Source organism: Balaenoptera ricei, chromosome 9 (assembly GCF_028023285.1).
Source record: "Balaenoptera ricei isolate mBalRic1 chromosome 9, mBalRic1.hap2, whole genome shotgun sequence".
In the NCBI taxonomy this organism is placed as follows: domain Eukaryota; kingdom Metazoa; phylum Chordata; class Mammalia; order Artiodactyla; family Balaenopteridae; genus Balaenoptera; species Balaenoptera ricei.
This window is the reverse complement of record NC_082647.1, coordinates 76,623,578-76,641,260: the sequence shown is the minus strand read 5'-3', so window position 1 is coordinate 76,641,260 and position 17,683 is coordinate 76,623,578. Positions and strand designations below refer to the sequence as shown.

Sequence of the window (17,683 nt, the reverse complement as noted above, 5' to 3'; positions counted from 1 at the left end):
AATAGTAAGTAGAACTGCTCACCAGTAGTACTGCCAGCCCAGCTGAAGTTAGGACTCACCTGGCAGAGGACTGCCCAGTAATGGAATATTCTTCAGCTGTGCTTAGAAGCCTTGCACAAAGAAGGTAAACAGTCATCAATGCTTTTTGCCCAAAGGATGTGAAAAAAGGACTGAGGGCCAAGAAAGCTTAGGACATTGAAAAGACAGTGAAGAGAGAGATATATCTCCTAAACTGGACAGACAAAAAGAGAAAATAGGATAGAGTTAAGAATAGGAAGATCTGGATAATGGGAGTTGTCAATGGGAGTTGTTATGAAAATTAAATGAGACAAGCATATAAAGCACTTTGGAGAACGGCTGGTGTTTCTATTATTGAGGATTTAGTGCAGAAGGTTTGGATTATTCACAAGAGACCCTAAAGATTAATGACATGTAGTAACTGCCAGTCTTGGAGAGGTGAGTATACAGAAGCTGAGTCATTTCAGTTAGTAAGTGAGCCCAGGTGAGTGTCCAGCATCCAATCCTCGAATCAGCTTTGCGGTTCTCTCACTTAACTCTCAATGGGGCTTTAACATAAGCTTTAAAATTCTAATTATGTTTTAATTCATTTAACCTGAGGAAACTGTGAACTGTAGTGGTACTCGGAAAGTTCTCAAAACATCTCTCAATTGTTAAGGGTCTTCTGGACTTCATTAACACAATAGCGATAGCACTGGGTACCTGCAAGAGTGACTTTGACCCTGCCCTGCTTTGTAGAGCTCCTTTCTAGTGTAACAGATAATAACATTAATCTAAAAAAGAGTTGGAAAAATGAATGAAAAGGTGCTCAACCAAATTAAATAAGATGCCACTATACATCCACTAGAATGGCTAATGTTATAAAGACTGACAATATCCAGTGTTAGCAAAGATGTAGAGCAAAAGCCTCTCTCATACAGAGCTGGCCAAAGTGTGAACTGGCACAACTTCGGAAATTGTAGCACAGGATCTATTAAAGCTGAATGTAGCCTAACCTATGACTCAACAACTCCACGCTTGGGTATTTCCCAACAAAAATGCAGAAATGCATACATGTACACATCAAGAGTCATGTACAAAATGTACAAAAATATTCAAAGTGGCACTACTTTTAACAGTCCCAAATACCCAACATGATAGAATGGATAAATTCTGGTGTATTCATACAATGGGATATTACACACAATGAAGACGGACTAGAGCAACACACAACAATATAGATAAATCTCACAAACAAAATGCTAGCTTTAGTGTCCATAAGTCTGTTCTCTACATCTGTGTCTCAATTTCTGCCCTGCAAACCGGTTCATCTGTACCATTTTTCTAGGTTCCACATATATGCGTTAATATACGATATTTGTTTTTCTCTTTCTGACTTACTTCACTCTGTATGACAGTTTCTAGACTTGGACACCAAGGGGGGAAAGTGGCGGGGTGGTCGTGGTGGTGGTGGTGGTGGTGGTATGAATTGGGAGATTGGGATTGACATTTATACAGTAATGTGTATAAAATGGATAACTAATAAGAACCTGCTGTATAAAAAAATAAATAAAATAAAATTCAAAAATTAAAAAAAAAATGCTAGCTTTAAGAAAGCAAGACACACAAGTATACACCGTATGATTCCATGTATACAAGTTCAAAAACAGGACAAACAAATCTATGGTAGTAGAAATTAGGATAGTGGTTACCTTGGAGGGGGTAGCAATTGAGAAGGGCACAAGGTGGAGACTTTTCTGGTGTACTAGCCAATTTCTTTTTCTTGGAGGGGGTGTGTTCGTTTTGCAGTAATTCTTTGAGCTGCACATTTAAGATGTGGATCCTTTTCGTGAATCCTATACTTCATTGTAAAGTTTACTTAAAAACAAAAGGCTAGAAATGACTGAAAGGATCATGGAGGAAAAGGCTCCACTGGAAGGTGAGGCTGCGGGCTCAGCAGAACCCCCTTTTCACCACTACGTACAGATTGGCTGCAATGCTACAGAGAGATGAAACGACCTAAATCTTTTTCTAATATCACAAAACCAATTAATGATAGAGCAGGAACTGGGATTCCGGAATTCTAAGTTCACAGTGTTCTTAAATTTGTATAGGCATGTTTCTGGGGGCCCTTGTCATCCAGGCACTCATTATCCTGATCCCCAAAGTAATGAGCTCGTAAGGGAAAGCAAAAATAGTAATAACACAGAAGTATTCACCATAGAAGAACACTTTTAAAACTGGTCCTCACTCAAACATTCCTCCTCTGGCTCAGACCCGCTTCTATTTCTGCCACTTCCCATCAACTGCCCTTGTCAGTCATTCTTGGTGAGCCTCTTCTGTGTTATGTTAAACAGAACAATACATGTATAATGTAAATCAACTGCAAAGGGAAGCTGCCCACCTTACAAAAGATGCAGGATTCCATGAAGTTGGTAAAAGTGTTACTGGAGAACTGTCTGAATAACAAGCAAAGCCAATGACAAAAGGAGAAACTGGCAGATTAAGGCCAGTTAACCACTGTCGAAGAAATTCCTGATGTCTCACCCAGCATCCATTTCCCCCTTCCTACTCAGTAACAGAATCCTGGTATTTCAGTAACTGTATTTCTATTTTAACAGTAAATAAGTAGATGCTAATATTGTTTAAAGCTAAGTCTAAGAAATGGATATGAATCAATTTTTAAACCCCAAAAGCTAAACATACAGTCTCAGACAATCCCCTCCTCCTCAAGTAAACATCTGATGCTGCAACCCAGTTGCACCCCATCTACGCAGGGAATGAGGCAATGCTTTACAATGCTACAGTCTGCGTATGAAAACATGTATTTGGGGGAGTGGGAGGGTTGCTGGAAACAAATGTGGGCACTGGTGAACTGCGGTGCAATTACGTTTTAGAGGCAGACGCTAGTTAAATGCACCAGCAATGCAAAGTCAGTGGTGTCCTAAATGTAAGAAAGGTTCACAGGAAAGGAACATGAATGTATACATGGAAATAGATACATGAAAGTTACATAAAATATTGAATTCAAGCATTCACAGCTACTTCAGCCCAAAGACCAGGCAAGATTTAAAGGCACTCCCACAAATATCTACTGCATTCATGCACAATGTCAGGAGCTGATGAACAAAGACAAGACCCCAGCAGAATCTGCTTAAAGAAACCAAAGTTAATATCCTCATAAAACTCTTAAATTCCTCTACTGTTGTCCACGGTCCCATCAGAACTGAAACAGGAGGAAAGGGGGCAGGGCACAACCTTTAAAAGAATGACATAGCCATAGAACATGACAAAAACTGGTTAGAACCAACTAGGTCCAAAATGGTGGAAGGTCTGACTTCCAGTGGACCTTCTTCCTCATTACACGCTCACTGTGATGTATTAGCATATGCTAAATGACACACCCACCAGTGCCCTGACTGTTCTGAGGTTAACCATAAAAGGCCAAAAAGTAGGTGTTGGCCCAGTTCCTGGAAATCTCCGCCCCTTCCCCCCCCCCACAATAGTTGGAATAATCCTCCCACGCATTAGTCTATGAAATTACCCAGCCCATAAAAACGAACCACCCCATATTTTGGGGACTCTTGCCTTCTGCGATGGCCCACACTCTGTCTGTGAAGTGTGTTTCTCACAAGGCCGTTCTCGCCTTTTGAGACAGACTGCGTTCTGTCTATGGAATGTGTATCTCTATAAATAAATCCACTTCTTACCTATCACCTTGTCTTTTCACTGAATTCCTTCTGCCATGAGACATAAACTACCTGAGCTTTGGGAACTCCCTGGCGGCCCAGTGGTTAGGACTCTGCGCTTTCACTGCCGTGGGCGCAGGTTCAATCCCTGGTCGGGGAACTAAGATCCCACAAGCCACGCTGCGCAGCCAAAAAAAAAAAAACCCCCCAAAACAAAAAAAGAACCTGAGCTTCATTAAAGTCCTGAGACCAGGTGTGTGATCTCAGTTAAAAGACGGTGGATTCGAGTCCCTGCCTGTAGGTTCCAGTCCCAATCTGGGTTGTGTGGTTTCAGCACCACCAGCTGAGCAAACTAGGTTTTGCAGTTACTTACACTCATGTCCTGCTTTTGTCATGAAAAACAGGACCACGGTCACAAAACTGAAACATTCCTACAAATCTTCCTGGATGCATATTTCTAGAAATAAAGCTGCCAGGACGAGAAAATAACCAAGTGACTTTTCTACGCCTACTGGTATAAGATGCTATGGAATTTAAAAACAAATAGATGCTCTAGTCTACATTCTCTGGCGTTAAAACCCATTCTTTTCATAACCCACCTTTCGCCGACGTGCTGAAGACTTTCACTAATACGCCACACATCAAAGAACAAAGAACTCCTCTCAACAGAGGCGCACGGTGCCCTTAAAAGGCGGCACGGTATTTATCCACGGCTGTTTCTGCTCTAAATTAACACGTACAGGAGGATTTGTCTTCTACTAGCTCCACCCTGGTAACACAGAAGGGGGGCGGGGATCCTTATTTTAGAGGAGCTGATGTCAGGCCAGCAATGCTTCTCCCTTCCTTGGGGGGCTTCGGTTTGGGCTGTGCCAGTGGGGTTCTTCGCCCGAGATCTCACGACACCTTAAAACGGCTGGCCAATGGAGGGATCCTCGCCTCACAAAGAGATAACTAGGGCACAGCTGTTATACAAGCGATACCCGACGCCGAATGCCGGCCCACGGGGCCCCATAGGAGTCAGGAGCCACAGCATCGGCGGACGACGAGGCACTTTTGCTCGAGAACTGTTTAACGCTACCCTCCACCGACAGCGGCTTCGCCGGCGTGCGAAAATGCAAGGAAGGGCGAGGACAGAGGAAGAAGAGGGTCGCGATCCCCGGGGCGCGGGTTTCAGCCGCGGCTGACAGGGGCCCAAGTCCCGGACCACCTCCCCGACGCCGTCGGTCACTCCCACAGAGGCGGTACCTGTTTCCGCATGTTATTCATGACGCCCATGAAGCCCGCCAACAGTTTAGCTTCCTCTCGAGCAGCAAGTTTCTTCTCGGTCTTCTTCTTGCTGCTCTTCTCCACCCCGGAGGCTGCCATCCTCCGTCACCGCGGTTCACGCCCGGGGCTCGCCGAGCCGGGCGAGGGGTTGCACGCTCCCGGCACGCTGGGGCTTCTGTTTACCAAACACCGAGGCCGGGACCGCGGCTGCAGCGTCCTGCTCCCGAACCGCGCGGCGCGGCCACTGCGGTAGGACAAGGCCCGGCAGCTAACCTCAGAAGCACGCGGGGAGGCGACGTCTGCAACTCCGCTGCGTCTCCAGCAGAAGCAGAGCCCGGAGGAGGAGTCTGCGCATTTCGCTCAAGGGGGCGGGGGCGCTATGAAGGGAGCATGGGGCGGAGCCTACGCGTCACAGCGGCGCGCCGCTCCGAGCGGCGCGAGGCGAGGGCGCCCTCTTGCGTTTGGCGCCCTGCGTCCTTCCCGCACAGGCTGAGTTTTCATTTCAAGCTGATTCGAGGATGCGCGTGCCGTTCCCTTTGCCCAAGACAGATTTTACACAATTGGATTACGTGGCGAGATTATCTTTTTTGGATAATTGGGTGGTAGAACACATTAAAGAGTCTCCCATTAATGTAAGCTCCGTAGGAGCAGGGTTGGTGTTTTCTTCACTGCTGTATCAGAGACTGGCATATTGCAGGCTCTCAATAAATATTTATGAAATGAGGAAAGACTATCACATACTGAAAGTTAAAGGTTTATTGCATGGAGTACAAGATTTATTTGCTTGGGATTCATAAGGCAAGAACACACAATCCCCATTGATGTCTCCTTGATGTAGAATGCCTGCTTGCTTAGGCTGTTTTACTCCTCAATGTTTGAGACTAAGATCAGGTGTCAGGTCCAGAAATCTTCAATTAGGCTTCCCCAAGTGTTCTACAGGAACACGGAACTTAGTCACGGAACTCAGGAGCATGCTTTTTGTAACTATAATAATGTTTTCTTTCTAGTATATGATAATCTACAAAATTATTTGAAATTGTACATTATTTTACATTTTGAAAACTTATACATATCCCTTTAATTTGCTACCTAGGTCTATATAGGAATACATAGAAACGTTTTAAGTAAAATAATTGACACTGTCAAAGCATTATGCTTTCTCTTGATGAGAACAAAACAATATAGTATAACTCAAATGAAAGAGCAAGTGGCATATAAGCCTACGTTTCTACAAAAGAATAAGACATTTATGTTTTTGTGCGCCTTTTCTTTTTCTTTTCATCTAAAGGTTCTCAGATCTTCTATTTTAACTAGTCAATACAGTCATCGCTGGGTATTTGCAGGGGGGTTGGTTCCAGGACCTGTCGGGGACACCCAAATCCATAAACGGTCAAAGTCCCATAATGAGCCCTCTATATCCATGAGGGTTCTGCATCAGGTGATTCAACCAACCATGGATCGTGTAGTACTACATGTATTTATTGAAAAAAATCCATGTGTAAGTGGAACTGTGCAGTTCAGACCCCTGTTGTTCAAGAGTAAGCTCTAATTTGAGGCTTTAGAGCAGACCCTGGCAATAGAAACCATTTATTCCTAATGGAATTAGAAATGAGGAAAATTTCATTTACTTTATTAAACGACCTAGGATACTGAAGAGTGAGTGTATTTAAACATTTTTTAATTGAAATGAAGTGGAAATCTGTCTTCTTACTCTAAGGCCTTGGCAGACACTAAGGATCCATGATTCAAAGGCAGAAATGTTGGTGATGAGATGGAGTGCTATTCTGTAACACTGAGATGGATGGCAAAGGAAACAAGGAGCAGCATCCTTTCTACCTGATGTTGGAACAGTCCTTTCACGTATTGCAGAATATAGAACACCAAACGTCATGGAAGAGCCTTAGGATTCAGAGCTTAAAGAGACCATGGAAGGGCTTCCCTGGTGGCGCAGTGGTTGAGAGTCTGCCTGCCGATGCAGGGGACGCGGGTTCGATCCCTGGTCTGGGAAGATCCCGCGTGCCGCGGAGCAACTAGGCCCGTGAGCCACAATTACTGAGCCTGCGCGTCTGGAGCCTGTGCTCCGCAACAAGAGAGGCCGCGATAGTGGGAGGCCCGCGCACCGCGATGAAGAGTGGCCCCCACTTGCCGCAATTAGAGAAAGCCCTCGCACAGAAACGAAGACCCAACACAGCCATAAATAAATAAATAAAAGAATACAAATGAGGGAAAGTAGAATACTGATTTAGAACTCATGGAGGAAAAGGATCCAGCAGAGGCAAAAAAGAAGTATTCAGAGTGATGTGGAAAAGCATGTCCTCATATGATCCTCACAAGCCATGCTTCCTTTTTTTATACAATCTAGTGTGGCATGCATGACTGCAGGAAGTCCAGTATTTTTTGAGTTTTCCCCCCCAAGTACTGTATATCCAAGAAGCTGGTTCATGTCCAAATGTTCGTCCTTCTAGCTATTTTTCTTCGCAAACCCAAAACTCAGTGTGCCCCCTTGAGGCCAGAGGATTCCGCAGCGCAGCCCTGATGCTGTAACTCCAGAGTGTGCTGCTGACTCAGTGTTGACTAAGGTGCCTGGTACACTGCCTTCGGAAACCTGAGCAGTCTGAAGGCATGCCCTGACCAGGCCATGCTGCTGTTGCACAGTGACCACCTGCACTGTCACTGCTGTTGCTGACACTGAACCTCAGGATTGCTGTCTGCTGACCCGTGCCAACCCAAACAGCTGTGGCTCTAATTCCACCACAGGTCCTAGCCCAGGCTATGGTTGTTCCTCCTTGTACAAAGGAGAAATGCACAATTTGTTGTCACGTGGGATTGAAACTACAGGGTTAACAGAAGCTGGCGTTTTAGAAATCCTTGAGTGTGTCTTACAGAACAGCAGATAAGGGAATAGCTTATTAAAACCCCCTCTGTTTGTAACCTGCCTTTACTAATTAACCTGCTTTAGTTGTTTTTTTTCTTTAATTGCCTACCGTCCAAGCTTCACGTAGCCTAGATAATATATTACAGGACTCCTTAACCACCCCTGTAGATAACACCTCTGATGTATGGGTCACTATAGTAACAGGTGGGCTTAAGTTGTTTCCCAGGGACCTGGAGTTGACTCTCACCCAGTTCAAACTGGCCAAGAGTGGTTGGGACCACTGACCCCCAAACTGGGCCTGCCCAGGTGTTCCGTAAATGACCTTTTGACATCAGAAGACTAAAAACTGCACCATTTTGGAACATGTATCCCATGAAGAGGCATGTAACGCGGATACGCCTCTGCAGAACACCGATTACCTCACCTTTTCCCTACCTCCAGTCACATTTCCCATGCCTAAGACCACCCTGCTTTTTTTTTTTTTTAATTAATTTATTTATTTTTGGCTGTGTTGGGTCTTCGTTGCTGCACGCAGGCTTTCTCTAGTTGTGGCGAGTGGAGGCTACTCTTCGTTGTGGTGCGCGGGCTTCTCATTGCGGTGGCTTCTCTTCTTGCAGAGCATGGGCTCTAGGCACGCGGGCTTCAGTAGTTGTGGCACGCGGGCTCAGTCGTTTTGCCTCGCGGGCTCTAGAGCGCAGGCTCAGTAGCTGTGGCGCACGGGCTTAGTTGCTCCGCGGCATGTGGGATCTTCCCAGGCCAGGGATTGAACCCGTGTCCCCTACACTGGCAGGTGGATTCTTAACCCCTACGCCACCAGGGAAGCCCTCTAAGCTTCTTTTCTATCGTCTTCTCCACATTTCCACCTATCTTTCCCCATACTCCACAAGTCTTTCCAATAATAGACAAAACAAAAATTACAAGCAATTTTCTAAATCCCCAAATAGGTTGAGCACAATTTCCAAGTATTCCATTGCTGTACCAACATTCAAAGTCTTTTGGGAAAATCTTTCAGAATTGTGAGGAAATGATACAAAAAGACAGGCTTTGATATGGAAAGATAGCAGAACACATTGAAAATACATAGAAAAACTGTCTGGAAACCAAATTATAAACCAAATTGCTAACAGTGCTTATATATAGGGGATGAGAGATATTTGAACAGAAATAAAAAAGGGAAAATTTATTCTCATAATCCTTCAACATAGGCTCTTCTTATTTTAAGTTTTACCACTTATTTTAGGGAAACAAATAAGGAGTAACAGAAACAGTAAATATATCGGAGTTACGCATACTGCAAAGTTCTTTAAGAAAACGCCCCGGGTACATTTCTCTTGGCACAGAACTTTGGTATTTTATTATAGTCAGATGGTTACATTGTCCAGGTCAGGTCCTTCATGGTGCAGTCAGCTGATGAGAGGCTGGGAAGGAGAGGTCTGGGGAGCTGCTGTGAGCTAAGAATACATCTCTCTTGGTCCCAACCACAAAGCCATCAAAACTATCAATAAAACATACTCTGGAATGAATGTTTAGATGGCTGCCTCTTTCTGTAGACAGGGTAGGAGCTAAGAAGAAAGCAAGATAGATGAGATACCTGTGAATTTATGTCAGTATTTGAAGGGCAGGTATCTCAGATAATGTGTGGAACAATACAGAGCTTTAAAAACAAAATTCTTGAACAAGTATATTTGTTCGAATGTATCTACTTTTTATTAGTGAGGGAATCAGGAATTAGGCAATTAGACAAAAGAGTTGGTTTCCTTGAATGCTTTCACACACACACAGATGTGTATACTGTTCGCAAAAAAAAAAAAAAAAAAAAATTGTGGCTAATTAAGATACAAAACTGGATAACATGCTACAGGGCAATAAAACCATAACATCTTCTGGGTTACTTTCTCTGAAGGCTATAAAATCGTAACACCTTATCAAATCCCTCAGGGTAACCTCCAGCTTTATAAGGCTGTGGCACCGTTTGCCCTTTTATCAGTTGTGGGCTGTTGGTCAAACATACTTTGAAAACAAAGCTACTAGAATCAGATGAAGGTAAACCAGGACTGCACAGTTTCACTCTGTTCCTCGCTGGAGACTCTCCCTCCCTCCATTGAAAGTTCTCACAATATGTCTTTGTAAGGGAGCCAGTATTTTCCTGTACCACCATGGCTAAAATCGTGTATAAAATAGGAATAAATGCTCCAGGAGGCATGTCTTGGGATTTAACTTATGACTTTCAGTATTTGGAATGTGGGAAATTGGTTTTGGCTGCTCAGAAACGTCTATTACCCACCAGTTAATTCCCCACTGAGTTCAGTATTTAGGCAAAATGACTGTTCCTTTCTAGCTGCCTTCACAACCAATGCTGCTTCTTTTAAATGCAAGAGTCAAAGAACTGCTTATAAAATGGGTACCAAAAGAAATTCTGGTGGCAGGGATTTGTTTTTCCTCCTTACCTTTTTATCACTAGTCCTAACACAAGACCTGGCACATAGTAGATATTCAGTAAATGAAGTAAGCATATACAAATTTAACTAGACTATAAATACTTCTTGTCTATAAACTTTACCTAGTACTGGAATGTGATAAAATTGGATAAATGGAGTTTGTGAATTGCCTGTTCAAATTTCAGCATCTTTTCAGAAAGTAAGGCAATAAGGTATCCTGTTAACCTCACCCTCATGAGGTTTGGAAAATCTTTTATACATTACTTTGATTATGGAAAATAATCCATAATCATGGATTATGGAAAATCTTTTATACATTACTTCATCCTCCTCCATTTGTGAGCCTAGGTACCCCAAATTTTGTCTCTTACAAATGATTCAAAGAGATAGTAACTTAAATGTGTCCCCAAATTTGGTTCATTTGTGATTTTTTTGAATGGTTAAGTGATCAAGTTTATTTATTTTTAAACTATTTATTTATTTATTTAGGCTGTGCCTGGTCTTAGTTGTGGCATGCAGGATCTAGTTCCAGACCAGGGATCGAACCGGCGCCCCATGCACTGGGAACGTGGAGCCTTACCCATTGGACCACCAGGGAAGTCCCTCATTTGTGATTTTTAAAGGATAACTTCTCTTCTTTGGGGGTAATATTAACTTCTCAGTGATCAGAAACGAACAGAACACTTTGTTGCTTCGTACTCACCATTAGCTGCTGCTTGCTTCAGACAAGCAGAGAGGAGGTCATTTTCAAGATGGAAATATAATATTAGTTGACAGACCCTACAGTATTCCCACAAAGTGTATACAAATCATTCAAGTCTATTCTTTACCTGGTAATCTGTGATACAGTTTTAGGAAGAATCTTATTGTAATACAACAACATTTCATTCTTTGAGTGTGTGTGTGTGTATATGTTTGTGTGAAGGGAGGGCACTTAAATTTTGATTTGATCGTCTTTGAGAAACAATCTAGATTTTAAGAGAGGTTGGCCCCAAGTCACATGAGCTCTGTGCTAAAGCACAGCCAATCCATGGGGACAGGAGCTGTACTCTCTCTCCACCCTCTGGCTGCCTCACATGGGAACTGAGAGGATGCCTGAGCCCTCTAACTCAGATGTGGCTGTATTTAATGCTTAGATCCAAGAATCTGACATTAGTCATGGTTCCAATTCTCTGGGTGGGGCAAGAGGTAATTTGTTCTGATGAAAAGTGCAACTAAGGGGAGGAAACTCAGTGGGGAATTAGCTGGTAAGAGGAAAACTCTTTAGAATCAAGTGGTAATTGGTTTTCATAGCCAAGGTGAAAAACCTCACAGTGGAAAAAAAATTGTATTTCCTGCTTTAGAGAAAGCTCCAGGGGATCATAAGCCACAGTTACAGCGCTCTTGGAGAACACTGACTCTCTGTCGCTACCAAGGGGGAGGTTAAGATGAATATTTTACTTCATCCAATTTGGGAATCTAGTTCGAACCCAGAGGAATGGAGATTGTTTAAGACAGAATATTTGAGTTCTTGTTCATGGTTCATATCTTGTCCTCATTATGTCCCTAAGTGATTTTCCCAAATCTTTGTGGTTTCCAACTCTCTTCCCTCCTCTTGTCATATGTAGATAACTATCCATACAAGATTAGGGAAAGGAAATAAGTTAGAATTAAGTTAGAAACCTTTGTTTTGCAGCTGTCCCCCAAGCATTCTTCTTTGTATCTGGAAACCTATGTCTCTGTGTTTTTCTATGGGTTTAGCATGTTTACTTTAGCAGAAGCATGGGAAAAATTCTCAGAGGTCAGTAAAACCCCAGCCTATGAGAAAAGTAGGACATAGCAATTTAATATACTTGGGAAAATGAGTATGAACTCAAGACTCCAAAAAGACTTATATTTTCCAACTCTGTGACTTCTCCAGTGCCTCAAGAGCATTAGCATTCACTCACCACCAACTCTCATGTGTACTTATAATGCCCATATTTGGGTCTTTGATACTTTTCTCCACCAAAAGGAGCCTGGACTCCTTGGACGGTAGCAGTTTCCCAGATGACAGGAAAAAAAATGGAAACGGGTCAGAAAATATCCTTCTATTGACAGAAGAAAAAGATACTTTAAAAAAACATTAGAGTCAGTGCTGAAAGGGCGTAGGTGTAAATTAAAGGCGTTCCCATATTCTAAATTTTGAAAAATTAAGAATCAAATCATTATTTTTATTTTCTAAGTTCACAATAATACTCAAAAGAAAAAAGTTTAAGTAATAAAATGTAAGAAAAAAGGTGGCTATAAGACAAAAGAATGGTGAAGATGAATAGCTTTGTTTAATTTTTACTTATTAATGATATTAAATAGTGAATAAGACAGTAAGTAGTTTTTTCTTTTCAATTTCTATGTCTTGCTAAAGGATAATTTTTAAAAGCGGGCATGATTTCTATATGACATTCTTATGTAGAAAATAAATCCACGTGACTCATTAATTAATGAGGGTACCAGCCCTTTGTTACTACTTGGTCAAAGGAGAATTAAAAAAACCACGTATATATACAGGCAATAAGGAATGCCAAAATAAATTTACAAATAGATGAAAATGCGTATATCCACAGGCAATAATAAATTGCATTCGACTGTTAATTTGCATTTCTATAGACAAAAATCCTTTGTACTATTATTAGTTCACTACAGCTTACAGAGTTGTAAAATAGTTTACAGTGGAGGAAAAATATGGTTTTCTTCTACCTTTCTAAGTTCTTGGCTGGGACAAGAACAAGACAGATTCACAAGAGAAAAGCATATGAATTTGTTTAATATAAGTTCTATGTGACACAAGACACTTCATAAGAAAATGAAGACCTGAAGTGTTTACACCTGAGTGCTTGTTTTTTTAAAATAATTAATTAATTAATTAATTTTTTGGCTGCATTAAGTCTTCATTTCTGCGCGTGGGCTTTCTCTAGTTGTGGTGAGCAGGGGCTACTCTTCGCTGTGGAGCGCAGGCTTCTCATGGCGGTGGCTTCTCTTGTTGCAGAGCACGGGCTCTAGGGAAGCAGGCTTCAGTAGTTGTGGCACACGGGCTCAGTAGCTGTGGCTCGCGGGCTCTAGAGCACAGGCTTGGTAGTCGTGGCACACGAGCTTAGTTGTTCCAGGGCATGTGGGATCTTCCCGGACCAGGGCTCGAATGTGTGTCCCCTGCATTGGCAGGTGGATTCCCAACCACTGCGCCACCAGGGAAGTCCCATACCTGAGTGTTTTAATGCTAGGTTTGATGAAGAGTAGAGAGTGGCGGAAAAATGTGATAGGACAAAAAAGTGATATGAGCTAAGTATAGAAAACTGGGGTAAACAGCAAGGCCTGTTCAGATTCCTCTCGGAGTCTTGGAGATAAGGATGTTCTTTTCCTCCAGGTACAGGGAGGGCACTTCTCACATAAGGGTTTCATAAACTGCTTCAGAGTAAGGTCAGAAAGTCCTTCCTGCACACGCCATCTCTCAAATTTCTTCAGCTTAATATATTCAATATGCCAAGGTGCCATATTTTGTGGTAGTGTGTCCTGAACCCCATCAATGAACTGTGGAAAATTGTGCTAGACAGGAGAGTTAATAATTTTTTTTTTTCTGATTTCAAAGTCTTTCACAATTTTTCCTCACAGTCTGTTTATGAGGTATATAAATGTCCTTATTTTTATGTCTGTATACAGGAAAGAATATACACAGGGAACAGCAGAAGAAGTAGATATTGTTCCAAGAAACTCTTCAGCACCAGCAGCCACATGAAGTAACCAATAGAATGGGGGTTTGACAACTATTCAGCACATACAATAGCCGTGCAAGAAGATAATGTATTCCAAGAAAATAAAAGAGCCAGTTATCCCAAAGAAGAGAATGGGCTACATAGACATAATCCTTAACCACCCAGGAGAAGACATCTCTATATCTTTGTTATGCAAAGTATGTTTCAAGGGCCAGTAGCCTCAGCATCACTTGGGAGTTTGTTAGAAATGCAGAATCGCAGGTCCTATTCCAAACCTACTGAACCAAAGTCTGTAGTTTAACAAGATTCACAGGTGATTTGCATGTACCTTAAAGTTTACAAAACCCTGATCTAGATATTCTGCTAATTATAATGAGGTACTCATGAAACAGAAGTTGTCAATTAAACCTTCAGGTTAGACTATTAAGTCAGAGTGGTAAGCTATTTGGTTATATACTGCCAGACATAGAAAACATGAAAGAACATATCATTTTGTAGAGAGAAACCATGTGTCAAAAAATTAAAATCTATAAGAAAGGCAATTAATTAAAAGTAAAAGTCAGTGTTGACTATAATAGAGGTTTAATTTAGTAACCAGTGGTTTGGGGTAGAACTGTGTGATTGGATTCCAAATCCAACTGAGAAGCAGTCATTTGTCTACCCAAACCCTTTAGTGCTAGTAATCAGTATAATACTGTGTGTGTGTGTTTTGTCTTTATTATAAGTTGTTTAAAACGTTTATAAGAACCTATGTTAACTTGTGATTTAAAGTCATTATTTATTTTATTTTATTTTTATTTTTAAATTTTTTGTTTGCACGGCATGTAGGATCTTAGTTTCCTGGCCAGGGATCGAACCTGCGCCCCCTGCATTGGAAGCGCGGAGTCTTAACCACTGGACTGCCAGGGAAGTTCCTAAGTCATTATCTAGAGAGTATAATTAAATAAGTTTATAATCAATGTTTGAATATCTGAGAAATTTGACTTATAAATCTGTGATTTGATTTATCAGCAGTATGAATGTTATATGAATATTTAGGATAATGTTGATTGTTTACTATTTAAAGAAATGCGAATTGCTTAATGCATCAGTCAGGTTTCTTCTGCAATATTGATGTGTAAAGTGTAACACCCAAATTGCTTATTTCATGTTCACAGCCTGTAGTTGGGGGCTGGTGAGTATATCTTTCAGGTTGTGTGTTGAGTTTAGGTGTGTTCCAAGTGCTTCTATTGTAGGACCAGTGGCTACTCAAGGATCTTTTCAAGCTCGATGGCAGAAGTGCAAGAGAAGAGTAGAAACAGGTAACTACCTTAATACCTTGGCTCAAAACTGACAAGCTCTCTTTTCTACCCATATTCCATTGTCTAAAGCATGTCACATGGCCAAGGCCAACATCAAAGAGGTAAGGAAGAATGGTCTGCCTGCAGTGAACCATGGCGAAGAGGGGAGGGAAGGAAGAATTGTGGGCAGATAATGTAGTCTACCACATGTAATACATCCACGAGATTAAAATATTGGATAATAACCAAAGCACAAATAGTAGTGATCATTCTTCATGCACAAAAGCCTCTCGTAAAGAAAAACCTTTATCAGTAACAAAGTTCTGAGGAATAAAAGACTATTTTTGTGGGGTCAAATGCAGTATGATGTGAACTTATTATTTGATCTCAGTGTTTTTGTAGCAGGATTGCAAAATTACTCATGATAACAGAAACTTAGAAAAAATTTAGTTTCTTTATTTTGTCTATAGCTGATCTGGTCTTATGACCTGGTAGGTAGTGGGAAAGAAAAAACAAAACAAAACTAACTTGATTTGATCTGGTTTCAATGTATTCCGATTCAGTAATTTAAACCACCTCATTAGATATTTCTCAGGTTCTGAGATTTCCCACATTTTCACTTCTCACTGCCCTCCTATCTGAAAATACATGGGGAAGGGTATAGTTTATTGTATTCTTATGGTATGCGGTTGGGAGAGGGGGTCCGTATGGACTTGTCCTGTCCTGGCTTTTGATTGTGCACTGGTCAGTTCATCCAAGTTTTGGCTACAGACTTCAGTTGCTCCTAAAGTTGTCTATTTTTTCCTGCTTTAATCAGGGCTTGGTCATGCCTTCCTTGTTTGCTTGGCCCTCCTTCAACTCTCTCTGGCTGCAGACCCTCTGGTTCTCCCCCCCATCCAGCCCCCGGCCAGGCTGTCCATCCTGAAAACACAGCAGGATCATCTCTTCCATTGCCACAACAGGTCCCATGGCAAGCTTCTGGCTGCCAATTCTGTGTCCATGTTACATGGGTAGCAAGGTAGGCTTTGGGGTGCAAATTAAGTTCTCTCTCTCTTTCTCTCAGGGAGGGACCTCAGCACTGCAGTCTTCTAATCATACTGGGGTGAAGTGAAGCCACTCAGCATAAGTCTCCCGGAATCCCACAAGGACAAGATGACCACCTTGGGGCATGAGTTTCTCGTTGTCTACTTTTCCTTCCTCTGATCCCTCTTTTCCTTCTCACCATCCCAGGGACCACAGAGGAAGGATTTCTTTTACTTCTTCTCCATCCATCCTCTTTCTACACACCTACAGAGTAGGAAGTTTCTTGGCATAGTGTTTAAGTGAAAGAGGAAAAGCTCTATGATTTTGTTTGCCAAGTCTAGCTCCTAACATGTTAAGTGGGAGCCAGAGAGATGTAGAAAATAAATCTCCTTCCCCTTGACTGTTTCTCATTGCAAAATCCTAGTTTACGTGTCAGAAACTGCCTGTTACTTCTTTCATTCCTAATTACCACCCTTCCCCAAAGATGGGTGCTTTAACTCTTTAAAGAGAAGGTCATGACTTCTAGGAAAAACAAAAGAGAAAAACGTGAATTTTTCCAAGTTCAGCTGCTGTTACACTGACACTCTGTACTTGTCAGGGCTCAAGTTGAATAATACTTCAGACAATCAGATTTGCTTCCACTCTTAGGTCTATTATCTTCGTAGGCAGCATGGTGGAGCACAAACTAGGACATACATGACCTGAGGTTGACATTCACTTGTAAACAGCCATTAACTTTGTGTGTGTGTGTTTGTGTGTGTGTGTGTGTGTGTGTTTTGGGGGTTGGGGGGGGGGAAGCCAGGAATGATGAGACTTATCTAAGAATAGGAAAGAAAAATAGATTAATCATCTCCAAATTACTTATCATTACAAGCTAGGCAATAGGAATCATTTTCATTTATCACCCACCCTTAACCTCTGATCAAAAGAAGTCTTATTTGCATTGTCATGAATCCTGTGCCCCCTCTCTGTGGCCAGACTCTGGGACGTACAACCTTAGGACAATGAGTTGCTGCACTGTGGCATTTAGCATCTCAGAAGGAGATACTACGTCTTCTCCTGGTTGACAACCACCTGGGAAGATTAAGAGCACTGCTCTCATAGGAGCCATAACTCACAGAATTAATGCTGCTCCTGATCTTCAGGGCTTTTAAGAAATAGAAACCACTTCATACCTACTCCTATCCAGAGTAGAGTTTTGTAGAAACTCCTAGAGGAGATTTCAAACCAATTCCCAAATCCATCAGGACTTGTTAGGATCTGGGAAATGAACTGATTCTTCCAATGAGGAAATGCCACATCTACTGTGTCTATTCTATTATTGGGCTGGCACCTGGGGTTGGCAGAGATACCCTGGTAACAAAACACTTTGATAGCATCGTGTCCTGTG

General features: G+C 42.0%; 1 protein-coding gene across 4 annotated transcripts in view; it reads right to left on the bottom strand.

Annotated features, from left to right (window-relative positions):
* The window catches only part of KLHL7 (kelch like family member 7), a 57,158-nt gene extending 51,888 nt beyond the window's left edge, over window positions 1-5,270 (bottom strand). For 2 of the 4 annotated variants that reach the window (XM_059933990.1, XM_059933992.1), the window contains exons 1-2: window positions 4,932-5,017; window positions 4,286-4,455 (exon numbers count right to left, since the gene is read on the bottom strand). Coding sequence is in view for 1 of the 4 variants with exons in the window: in XM_059933989.1 (XP_059789972.1) it covers window positions 4,932-5,051 (120 nt within the window). In the remaining 3 variants the exon portion in view is untranslated. Of the gene's footprint in view, window positions 1-4,285; window positions 4,456-4,931 lie in introns of all 4 variants that reach the window. The other 2 variants (XM_059933989.1, XM_059933991.1) reach the window with 2 other exon arrangements.
* Window positions 5,271-17,683: the final 12,413 nt, after the last annotated feature.